Raw genomic sequence first — 12,604 nt, forward strand, 5'->3', positions numbered from 1 at the left:
CTGTATTATAAAAAAATACAAATCTGGACACATTATAATTGATAATTTATGAAAATAGGTTTAATTGTAATAAAAAGGTAAAGGCTGCTATGCAAAATATCGTAATGGTTCTATAAATATTTTCAAAATGCAAAATCGTTCACTAATTTCATTATGCATTATTATACAGGATTTTAATTCTGATTGCAATAATCTGTCAGTTGCAATCTGAGGTCAGATTTTTTTTTTTTTTGACAAGTGAAGTCTGTAACTGACTGGTTTTTCCTGGCAACAGTTTTCCAGGACTTTGCCTACTTCTCAGATTCACTCAAGCCATTTTCTGATAATGTACTTTCTCAGAATATAGCTTAAAAACATAGCCAGTGTCTAGAGCATAACCTGAGCTCCATCTTGAGCCCCTTCTGTGGTTAAAGTCTCAAAAATCTAAGGTTGAACCATTAGGTTTTTCTGGTTAAACTCTGATATTTAACCGGTAGACTACTTTCAGGTGAGCACTGACCTCTTTAAGCACAGTATGGAGTAAAGTCTCACATTTGGTGCGTGGGATAGTGAGGACTTGTTGTCTCAGTCCATTGCGACTGACACTCCACCGTCTCACACTCCTGCTGTCCCATGCTGCTTTTAGTGCTCTTTACTTTTAGTAAACAATGGCCAGATTTAAACCCAGACCAGTACATATACTGAGGGCTTGCTGTATAAATGTTTGAAAAATTCATTAAAGAGTAAGCTATTTTTTACATTAATATAGATCTAAAAAGTTTAGCAGATGTTTTAATCACCTGAATTGTTTTATGTCCACACAGGTCTTATAAAACATGAATGTTAAGGAAGAAAAATCCACAAGTTTTGATTCCAGTTCTCTTTGATCTTTGTTCAAATGTTGTATTGATTTAAAAAATATGTATTAAGCATCTTTAGCCAGGATTTTTCTTTTTTGAGGTTTTCTTTCCTTCCATGTACACTGAAGCTCGAACTCTCTGATGATCAAAGGTCCACAGTTTGCTATTTATCTTAAAAACATTTTTCCTCTAATGATTTTGCATGTACTTACCCAAAAAAATTCAATTAATAAATTAAACTGGCTTGGAAAACACTATGTAACCAAACAGTCCAAAGCAATAAATAGTTAATATTCTGCTAATTTTTAAGGTCAGTGCATTTGTGACTTGATGAGTTTTTTTTTAATGCGGTTTCCACCCTCAGCACCACAGTGCCAAGAGATCTACTTCTTAAAGCCAAGATGGATGGTTTCTCAGACCGACAGGTTGGCCAGGCTCTGAACGTCACAGAGGGAGAAGCTCGGGTGCTGAGGCTCAACCAGAACATCAGACCTTGGGTCAAACAGGTTTGAACCCATTCCCAGACATATTTATGATCAAGATGCAGTGGTTATAATAACCTTTGTTTCATGATGAATGTTTTTTGTGCTTACTTTCAGATCGATACACTTGCTGCTGAATATCCTGCAGCCACCAACTATTTGTATTGCACTTATCATGGTCAGGTAAACCATTCTGTCGAGCTTTTATGTAGGGTGTTTGATGGTTGAAGTGTCTAGACTTCTCCACAGTAGCACAATTTTTCTAGTCAATTTTAGTACACAAGAAAAATTGAGGGAATTTACAATATTGCCTAATCACATACACTACCAGTCAGAAGTTTTTGCCCAGTAAGATTTTTAATGTTTAAGTCTCTTCTGCTCACCAAGCCTGCATTTATTTGATCCAAAGTACTGCAAAACAGTAAAATTGTGTAATTTTTTTACTATATGAAATAACTGTTTTATGCACACAGAATACAGAAAATACATATAGAGGATTCAGTAAATAAATAAATATGTGAGTTTAAAAGGGAAAAATACGATTTTAAAATGAATAATTTAAACCTAAATTCTAAAAAGGAACGGAAAAAATAAAGGAAACAGGATAAAATAAAAATACAAATTGTGGAAACTGAAGCTTGTGACATAAATAATAATTAAATTATTTAAAAAAACAAAAAATATATAAAATATAAACAAATGCAATTTTGAAATTCGCCGTGGAAATTGGCGCTTGTGACATAAAAATAAAAATTCACAATTCATTGTGAAAATATGAGGTTGTTCTATATGTGTGAGGATGAACCCAATTTTGTTTTGTTGTTGTCAACAGGAGCATGATTTGGATTTCAAGGATCATGGTACCATGATTGTGGGTTGTGGTCCGTATCACATTGGTGAGCTGAAATCTTTTTTACCTATTCATCCTTTGATTTTCATTTCACACCAGCCCATTTATGTATTATCTTCATTAGTTTTAATGAGCAATTAGTGCAAGAGTGGGTCAGGGCAGTGTTTCGCTCTACCCCCCCACAGGCAGCAGTGTGGAGTTTGACTGGTGTGCCGTGTCAAGCATTCGTGCCCTTAGACAGATGGGCAAGCGTACAGTGGTGGTGAACCATAACCCGGAGACGGTCAGTACGGACTTTGATGAGTGTGACCGTCTGTACTTTGAGGAGTTAACCCTGGAGCGCATCCTGGACATCACACAGCAGGAGGTGAGAGGTCAGAGTTTAGCCTGTGCACCTGGTGCCTTTATGTAACTGAAAGGTATTATTCACTTTCATATTTGACAAGGACATTTTTATGATGTGGTCTGTTTTCTGTAAATTGTATTTTAAGGTAGATAGTTCTTGATCTAAACTCTGATTGGATAAGTCAGTGTATTGTAATTTATTATGACTAGAAAATCTAATTATTTAAAATGCATCATTTGCTGGTGCCACACTGATCCAATATAAACATGCAATTTCTTTCTCAGCTGTTTATTTTCACAGACTTGGGGCGTGTTCACACTTGGCGTCTTTTTTGACAAGAAAAAGTTGACAAGGGCGTTTTTTAAAAAAAATCTGAAAGCGTTGCAGCAGAGGGCGTCTTTTTGTTGCTATAACAACAGCTGCAACAGTAGGCTATGTGTGGTGCAGAAATGTCGATAAAAAGAAAGCTGGCTCTTTTCTTTTTTGACATTTTTGCCTTTTATTTGATAGGACAGTATTTAGAAAGAAAGCGTAGTGGGAGAGAGAGCGGGGGACGGGATCGGGAAAGGTCTGTGAGCCAGGACTCGAAAAAGGGAGGCCCAAAGCGCAACGGCGCTACTGTACTTATCAATGTCAAGTTAACGGGGAGGCAAATCCATAGATACTGTATATATATCTATGGGCAAATCCGGTTCACAACAATAAAATAAAAGTCTATATAACGGCAGCTTGTCATTGGTCAGCTGTCAAAAAAGCGCTTGAGCGTTTTCTTCAGAAAAGTTAGGCCCCGATCACACCAAACGCGTTTTTGCAGTGAGAGGCGCCTTTTGGCATGGTTTTCTGTTGGCAGTAAGCGTTCTGCGCGCTGCTTATGCGCCCCGGGCACCTCGCGTTTTCACCGCCTGCTGCGCCTCGCATTTTTGCAGAAGCGCTCTGAGCGCCTGAAGATAAAAAAAAAAGCAACTCTGAGCGGAAAAACGCACAACGTCATTCGCGTTTTTTTTCCATTGTCCAATCGAATGAATGGAGAGGCGGGCCTTCTGTTGTGGTGACGAAAGTTTACCGTTGCTTAAAAAGTCCGGAGACTGCAAGAAATGGAGGAGAACCTTTTGGTGTCTGTCGTGGGTAAACCGGAGCTGTATTTTTTTTGGGTTTCTGCTAATATGACAGTTTAATTAACAGCAAAAAACAAAGATTGTAGAGCGCTCGCGCTATAATCCTTTGATTTGACTGACAGGACAGCTGTTTTGGTCGTTGCCTAGAAACAAAAAACCGCAGCACACTGCTCTTTTTTTAAAAGTCACCAAAAAAAAAAGGCAGTGCTGTGCGCCTCGCGTTTTTAGAACTAAAAGACGCGTTCGGTGTGATCGGCCCCTTAAACTCTTTTCAACTTGAAAAGATGCTCTGAGCTGCAGAAAAAGGCGCCGGCGGTGACGTTTAAAAAAGCGCTCAGGACTTTTTTGAAAACACGGTTTAGTCCATAGGATTATAATGTAAAACAGACAAACGTGCCCATAGACTGTTTTTGTGACTCCTGTGTGTTTTTAACATAAACCTGTGTGTATTTGACAGTTTAAGCGCAATAAGACACGAAAGAGAGTTTAGTTCAGTACTCACAAGCCATATGACTGCTTCGGATGTGTGCTGCATGTATCAGAAGTTTAAACTAATATGGTATAAAACGCATGTTTTTAACACAATAGACATGATTATCAAAACCAAATAGATGTTTTTTGACTGAGTATAAGGCACAGCTTTATTTTGGAAAAGGGGGCGGGGAGCAGCAGCTCATTTGCATTTAAAGAGGCATGCATGAAAGCAGTGTTTCTGCTTCAACTCAGAATAGCATTTTTTAAAATTGATAATAAATGATGTGTGGGGTATTTTAATCTGAAACTTTACAGACATGTTCTAGGGACACCTGAGACTTACATTACATCTTGTAAAAAGGGGCGTAATAGGGGCCCTTTAAACTCGTTTTAGTTAATTTATTTTTAACCATTTAAAATTTTTCAAGCTCTTTTAATCTAATACTTATAAATATACTTTTTTGAATAGTTAACAATGACACTGTTTGGTGGACACAGTTATTTATGTAGTTATACATTTTGACATTATTGTAGGGAAAATAGCATGTAATAATACAGGCGTTGTAAAGTCTAATATGAAGCCTATGCATTGATGTTAAACCGTACCTGTTTTTATTCACCACACTTGCATCCCAAAGAAGAAAAAGAAGCTTGATCTTTTCAGGTTGCCTGCTACCGTCTTTGAGCAGTGAAAATAGATTTTCTCCCATTTTGTTCCCTGCCTCATAAGAAATTACCTGCTTAATACAATGTTCCAAACTCCCATGTTATCTTGCGTCTGAAAGTATATAAGAGTAAATGTGTTATTTTTTTACACTGTGAAAAAGTAGCAGTGTCTTCTATGAAAAACCAGCAGCAGACAGTCTGCAGACTAACAATTCCTCATTTATTCTTTGATGTTTAGCAATGTGTGACTGTAGACAAGAACCGACTGGTCCACTGGTCTTAATATGAACATCACAGTAGGACTAACTCCACTAGCATTAGACTGTTTATGCAGCAGTTTACTATACAAACACAACATTGTGTTTTTTTCCCCACTGCATATGAATTCTTTAATGCCTGGGCTGGTGTTTTAAAATCTCATCACATTTTGAAAAAGTGATATTTAAGTACAACAGTGATGGTTTTTTTAGTATTTGAAATGCTTTTTCTTCATAAGCATTTCAAAAGGAATCACATTACAGCATTTTATTCTCAGCAAAAAATGTTTTTGAAAACCAGAACAATAGATGCTTTGTTCAGAATAGCATACTACTGTTCTGCACTATTCTTACCATAAATACTAATATGCTTGCTGGTATGTAACAGCATGCAGATTAAAAAATGCAATGATAGATAGTACAGTATACTATCAATGGTTTTAAGTTATTAATGCTATAACTATATTTAGGGCTGCATAATAATGAAGGAAGATGTCAAAGCTTGTTAAAGGATTATTCACTTCAAGAATAAAAATTTCCTGATAATTTACTCACCCCATGTCATCTAAGATGTTTGCGTCTTTCCGTCTTCAGAAAATAAGAAAGGAAAACAGGTTGAAGGTTTCAGTGCAGCTTCAAAAGGCTTTACACGATCCCAGCTGAGGAATAAGGGTCTTATCTAGCAAAAACGGTCAGTCATTTTATATATATATATATATATAAAAAAAAAACATTACTTTTTAACCACAACTGCTCGTCTTTCACTAGATCTGCAGTGCAAGTTTGTGAATTTGTGTAATCACATTGGAAAGGTCATGCAGGGTTAGTTCTTTGTTTTTGTACTTCAGTTCAAAAAGGTCCCAGAAGGCTTTGGATTTTGGTAACACAACTTAAAAACAACAAAATATTAACGTCAGCTGATGTCGGTATTAGACATCAAATTAACATTCACATTAGAAGTAGAATTGACATAATTTTGGTTACCTTATGTCGCAACCAAAATATCAATGTCTTATGACATTGTGTGCCAGCTAGTGTAGGGTAGGGCGAAAAACTACATCTTATTTTGTCTTCCAACTTTAACATTGTTGTTTTACCTTGTTTTTTGTAAAGGGCTTTTGACTTTCCTTGCACGTTCCCTTTGTAAACACTGGGTCGGTACTACCGTATATGTCACACATGACCTTTCCAACGTGACTATATAATGCATGAAGGTAAGCTAGTGCGAGATGGGCGTTTGTGGATAAACCGTATATAAATTTGAATTTTTATTTATTTTTTGTAGAAAAATGACCACTCGTTTCACTAGATAAGACACTTCCTTTTGAAAAAAGGTACATCCAAATCTTGCGTTTTATTAAAGAAGTAGTTCACTTTCAGAACAAAAATTTACAGATAATGTACTCACCCCCTTGTCATCCAAGATGTTCATGTCTTTCTTTCTTCAGTCGTAAGGAAATTATGTTTTTTGAGGAAAACATTTCAGAATTTCTTTCTATATAATGAACTTCAATGGTGCCCCTGAGTTTTAACTTCCAAAATGCAGCTTCAAATGGCTGTAATCAATCACAGCCGAGGAAAGAAGGGTCTTATCTAGCAAAATGATCGGTTATTTTCTAAAAAAAATAAAATAATTTCAATTAATATATTTTTTTAACCTCAAATTCTCATCCTGTCTAGCTCTCTGTGTACTTTGTGTAAAAATTGAAAAGTATATAAATTGTAAATGTTTTTAGAAAATAACCGAAGACCCTTCTTCTTTGGCTGGGATCATTTAGAGCCCTTTGAAGCTGCATTTAAACTGCATTTTGGAAGTTTAAACTCGGGGGCACCATAGAAGTCTATTATATGGAGAAAAATCCTGAAATGTTTTGCTAAAAAAAACATAATTTCTCTACAACTGAAGAAAGAAAGACATGAACATCTTGGATGACAAGGGGGTGAGTACATTATCTGTAAATTTTTGTTCTGAAAGTGAACTACTCTTTAAGATTTTTTTTCTTAAATTATTTTGATATTGCATTTTTTCCTTTAGTTTTTGTTTTGAAAGTATGGTAAATACTGGTAAAATGCCCCAACAATCACTTTGAAAAATATACACTTTTTGATATACCATAAAAATAACAGGTAATCCATCTAAATCATATAACAATTAGGCTATCTATCTCACAGTTGCCAACATTTCATTAACAGTAGAAGTGAAACCTTATTGTCTTCAAATCTGTGCATTGTCTTGCAATATAAAATCTCTTACCGAGGAAGTTTGGTCCCATCAGGCTAACATGACAGTCAATACTCTTTTTTTTTAATTTGTTTTCAATCGCGTTGTTCTAACATTACAGACAACACTCCTTTTTTGCATATTTGGCGGCACCTATTGTTATAAGTGTATTGTTGACATGTCAATGTCTAGACCCTGAATATAAGACAAACGTCTTTTTTTTTTTTTTTTTTCAGACGTATTTATTCGGACCAATACGGTATTGATTTTATTAAACTTTCTCTTCTTAAAGTTGAATAAAGTCAACCCTGATAGCACACTTACATCACAGAGACGTCTATTTGACGTCTGGATTTACATCTGCAAGACATATTTTTTTAGATTGTCTGCAATATGTCTATAGGATGTCTCCTATCAGATGTCAAATAGACATCTATTAGATGTCTTTAAGATGTTTATGGTTTAGAATGTACGTAAAACCGACGTCTTACAGACGTCTGTCAGATGTTTGTACACAGCAGATGCTTTCCAGATCAAGTGATCTTTAACAGACACTTTTTGCAGACGTATATGTGCTATCTGGGGATATTTTGTTTTCTTTGCACACAAAAAGTGTTCTCGTCGCTTCATAAAATTCAGATTGAACCACTGATGGCAGTTGGACTATTTATACAATGTCTTGACGGTGTTAATTACTTGGCAGTCAATGGAACAGTCACAAGCCTCCCGGTTTTCATCCAAAACATCTTAAATTGTGTTTTTTTTGTTTTTAAATTTTTGTGTGCAATGCTGTAGGTGCATAAAATACGTTAAAATTATATTTAAAAGCTTATGATATAAACAACATAGATAATGCTGGTTTGCTATGCAAATGCATACTGTGATTTGCTCATTTGCTTTTATTTGTGATATTATTATATATACTTGTATAAGTATATATAATAGATGCTCAGCACAGCAGCCCTATACTTATGTCTTTTGAAAAGTTTTATGGGAATGAGCAGTTGCTGCTGAGCTCTTTTGCTGCAGTTTCTGTTTCCACGGTAACAAACTTATGTGATTGGTCATTCTTTAGTATTATGTTTTAGAGCAGTTCTTCACCGGGAATTTGGCAATTAAAAAAATTTGTTAAATGAAGTTGAAATGGTACTGCTACAGAATCATATACCTTCACTTAACAACCTCTGAGTTAAAAGATTAAAATGATATTGTGAGAATGTTCACTATACACAGTTTTTATGCAGCTTCAGTTCTAGATGCCATTATCTCAAGAGACTAGCCAGGAAATGCCTCTGAGCATCTAAGCAGCGCGTGTCGAGCTCATTTCTATTCGCTTTTATAGAGACAGAGCCACTGCCACACAAGTCTTCACTGATGATGCAAAATCTGACCTCTCTAACAGCCATTGACTTTTGCATTCAGACACATTATAAGCTAGTTAGAGTGGTGATTAAAGCATGGGTTGATCAAGTGTTTGTGCTTTTGCTCAGAGGTGGTAATAAATTCCCAGGTGTTGTGTAGCACTTTATTACTTTCACGTTAGGGTTCTCTGATAAACCTGGAGGGAACCGTGTGTGAATGATGAAGTGCACATACATGTGGTTGCCATAGGAATGTGATGAATGGGATCAGAAGGTGTATGACGGCTCTGAGAGCGTAAAATAATGCCATGTCATGTCCCAGGGTCAGCTCCTGGGACCACAGCTCATCTCTGAAATAGAGAAAGACAACATCAGTGGATGAGCAAAGCCTATAAAGAGTGGAAAATGGAAAGAAAATCTTTGTGAATTCATGCGATGAATGAGAAATGATTATAGTAATTTCAGTCAAAACAGTGCTCTGATTAAAACATTCTTTGCTTAAAATACTTTCTGACATATTACAGTATAAAGCATGCTTTACTGAATTCATAAGGAGCAGAATTTGTAGTCTTTGAACATGGATGGATACAGTCATATGTTAAATTGTAGAGATGAAACTGTGTAATTATAAAATGCACTTGTCATTTTGTAGCTGTATGTTTACTTAAAAGAATAATTAGGTTTTAAAGTAATATTTTATAAATGCATATTGCCAGTCATTTTGTCATGGTGCAGATTATTACAGACAATTTAGAATCAGTCTAAGTTTAGTCGCTTAGTTTGTAAAACAGAAAGGAAGTGCATTTACAGTGCATACATGGAAAGCACAAATTTGAAGATTTTTGTTAAAGTGCATCAATTAGGCAGTAAAAACTGTTTATTATTTGAGCTGTAAGCTGTTATTGTTGGGTTATTGTTTGCATGTAAATAGTGACTACACTACTATTCAAACGTTTGAGGTCAGTAAGGTGTTTTGGTAAACAGATGAATAATTCAGCCAGGATGCATTAAATTGCCAGTATTGCCAGTGTTACAATAAAAATTCTGTTCCAAATGAATGCTGTTCAGTTGAACTTTTCAACTCTATTTTTCAAAGAATCCTGAAAAAAAAAAAATGAAGCAGCACAATTCATGTCATTTGCGATAATAATTAGAAATGTTTCTTTAAGCACTAAATCAGCATATGTGACCCTGGACCACTAAACCAGGCATAAGGGTTAGATTAGGATAGGACAATATTTGGTCGAGATACAACCATCTAAATATTGAGAAAATTGCCTTTGAAGTTGTCCAGATGATGTTCTTAGCAATGCATATTACTAATCAAAAAGTAAGTTTTGATATATTTACAGTAGGAAATTTACTAAGTATATTCATGGAACATGATTTTTACTTAATATCCTAATAATTTGTGGCATAAAAGAAAAAATGATCATTTTGACCCACACAATGTATTTTTGGCTATTGCTGCAAATATACCCTTGCTACTTAAGACTGGTTTTGTGGTCCAGGGTCAAATAATAAAATGATTTCTAAAGTGTCATGTGACACCAAAGACTGAAGTAAAGGCTCCTGAAAATTCAGTTTAGCTCATATTAAAATATTTTAACCCCCTTTCAAGCTCCCCACAAGGAAACATCCAAAATAAAAATGTTGCCACTTACAAGTCATTCTGAATAGACACAATAGCCGACACCTGAGAGTTTATAAATCCTGAATTACCAAGAATGGTATATCGGTTCAAACTTAAAAACAAAAATAAAAATATTAAGAATAATAAAAAAGTAAAAAAAAAAAAAAAATGATGTGGCTGTAAATGATCTTAGAAACACAATAAGGCTGAAGTGCTTCATTTCAAATCTAAGGATGCTATCTCAAACTATGAATTTTATATCTATTTTATAAGACCGTGTTGTGTATTTTTAGAGACGTCAAATAAAAGGTTGAAAATATAATGGTTGAAAAAAAAAATTGAAGCAAAATGTCACTACATTTTTTTTTTACTGCATTTGTGATCAAAAAATTTCAGCTTTCAAAATAAACACAGAGTCTGTATATATATATTTTATGTAGTTTCTCATATATACCCTTATTTAAATTAAGGGTATAGTTCACCCAAAAATGAAGCCACTTTCCCCAATGTTGTTCCAAACCCGTTAGACCTTTGTTCATATTTAAAACACAAATTAAGATATTTTTAATGAAATCCGAGAGCTTTCTGACCCTGCATAGACAGCATGGCAACTGACATTTTCAAGGCCCAGAAAGGTAGCAAGGACATTCATAAAATAGTCCAAGTGACATCAGTGGGTCAACTTTAATGTAATGAAGCTATGAGAAATATTTTTTAGTTATTTTTGTTTTCTTTGCGCACAAAAAGTATTCTTGTCGTTTTATAACATTACGGTTGAACCACTGATTTCACATGGACTATTTTTTTTAATGATGTCCTTATAACCTTTCTGGTCCTTAAATGTGGTAGTTGCTTTGCTGTCTGTGAAAGGTCAGAAAGCTCCCAGATTTCATAAAAAATATTTTAATTTGTGTTTCGAAGATGAACTAAAGATCTTATGGGTTTGGAATGACAAGAGGGTGAGGAATTAATGACATAATTTACATTTTTTGGTGAAGTTCACTTCCAGAACAAAAATGTACAAATAATTTACTTACCCCCTTGTCATCCGAGATGTTCATAGCTTTCTTTCTTCAGTCGGAAAGAAATAGTTTTTTGAGGAAAACATTTTAAAATGTCTCTCCATATACTCCACTCCAAAGTTTGAACTTCAAAAATGCAGTTTAAATGCAGCCTCAAAGTGCTCTAAACGATCCCAACCCGAGGAAGAACGGTCTTATCTAGAGAAATGATCAGTTGTTTTGTGAAAAAATTTAAATTTAAATACTTTTTAATCTTTTTTCTTTCTTAAGGGTAGTAAATTATCTGTAAATTTTTGTTCTGGAAGTTAACTTCTCGTTTAAGTTTTTTTTTTTTTTAATCCTTTCTATCTGCGTGTCTTTATTATTAACTTCATGGTCACTTTACATGCCAGCCAGATGTTTCTTCCCATTTATGTGGGCTGTTCTTGACCAGAATACATTGTGGATCAGGATGTACACTGATAGTCAAAAGTGTTTCATGCAAGACTAAGACTGCAGAGGCTTTGCATCCCTCCACAGGGCTGCACCGGCTGTATAGTATCTGTGGGTGGGCAAATCCCCAATAACCTGGCTGTGCCCTTGCACCAGAATGGGGTGAAGATTCTGGGAACGAGTCCTCTTCAAATCGATCGTGCAGAGGAGAGATCTGTATTCTCTTCCATACTGGATGATCTGGGTGTAGGCCAGGCCCCGTGGAGGGCTCTCAGCTCGCTGGTAAGGCCAGTTTCACTTCAAACACACTTCATCTGTGGTTTATTTCAGGAGAGATGAAAGGGGTGTTGTTGCTGCTTCTTAATTTTAAATGCTTTTAATTGAACCGCTAAATAATTATTCTCTACGCCGCTATCTTGATGATTCACATCATGTTCAAGGATAAAAGGGACAGGATTTGCAGGAGTTTGTTGATTTAGGTCAGTTGAGTAATGCAGATGTAATTTTGCAGTAATAGTGAACACCACCCGCGTTATTTATGCATTTTCTTGTTTAATTAATCATTTATTGCTCTATTCATCCTAGGCTTTTAAGAAATCACCCACTCACGGCCAAGCAAACGTTCTCCCATATAGTTGCATTTCCAGACTTTTCACTTTTACAAATGCTGCATTCGCCCCCAAATACTCCAGAGGTGTCAGAGTGCTTTCAAACAGCAAACATTAGAAGTGCTGAAACATGTTGACTAGAAGCATGCTCGCTCGTCCGTTAGCTACATCCAGCTTTCTTGCCGCGGGCCATGGAAGCGAAGAGCTGAAGTCCGTGATGAAGGGGGGAGAGAGAGGGCATTCTGCCCCACGGCGCTGCCCACTCACCCTCCGTCGGTCTCTGTCTCGCTGCTGAGGG

The 12,604-nt window shown here is 35.7% G+C and overlaps 1 protein-coding gene across 1 annotated transcript in view; it reads left to right on the forward strand.

Annotated features, from left to right (window-relative positions):
- cps1 (carbamoyl-phosphate synthase 1, mitochondrial) overlaps positions 1-12,604 on the forward strand; it is a 73,792-nt gene that overhangs the window by 27,301 nt on the left and 33,887 nt on the right. Inside the window, exons 22-26 of the mRNA XM_073841950.1 lie at positions 1,204-1,345; positions 1,439-1,504; positions 2,154-2,217; positions 2,357-2,538; positions 11,786-11,980. Of these exons, the coding sequence (XP_073698051.1) occupies positions 1,204-1,345; positions 1,439-1,504; positions 2,154-2,217; positions 2,357-2,538; positions 11,786-11,980 (649 nt within the window). The remainder of the gene's footprint in view (positions 1-1,203; positions 1,346-1,438; positions 1,505-2,153; positions 2,218-2,356; positions 2,539-11,785; positions 11,981-12,604) is intronic.

Source organism: Garra rufa, chromosome 6 (genome assembly GCF_049309525.1).
Source record: "Garra rufa chromosome 6, GarRuf1.0, whole genome shotgun sequence".
Classification (NCBI taxonomy): Eukaryota; Metazoa; Chordata; class Actinopteri; order Cypriniformes; family Cyprinidae; genus Garra; species Garra rufa.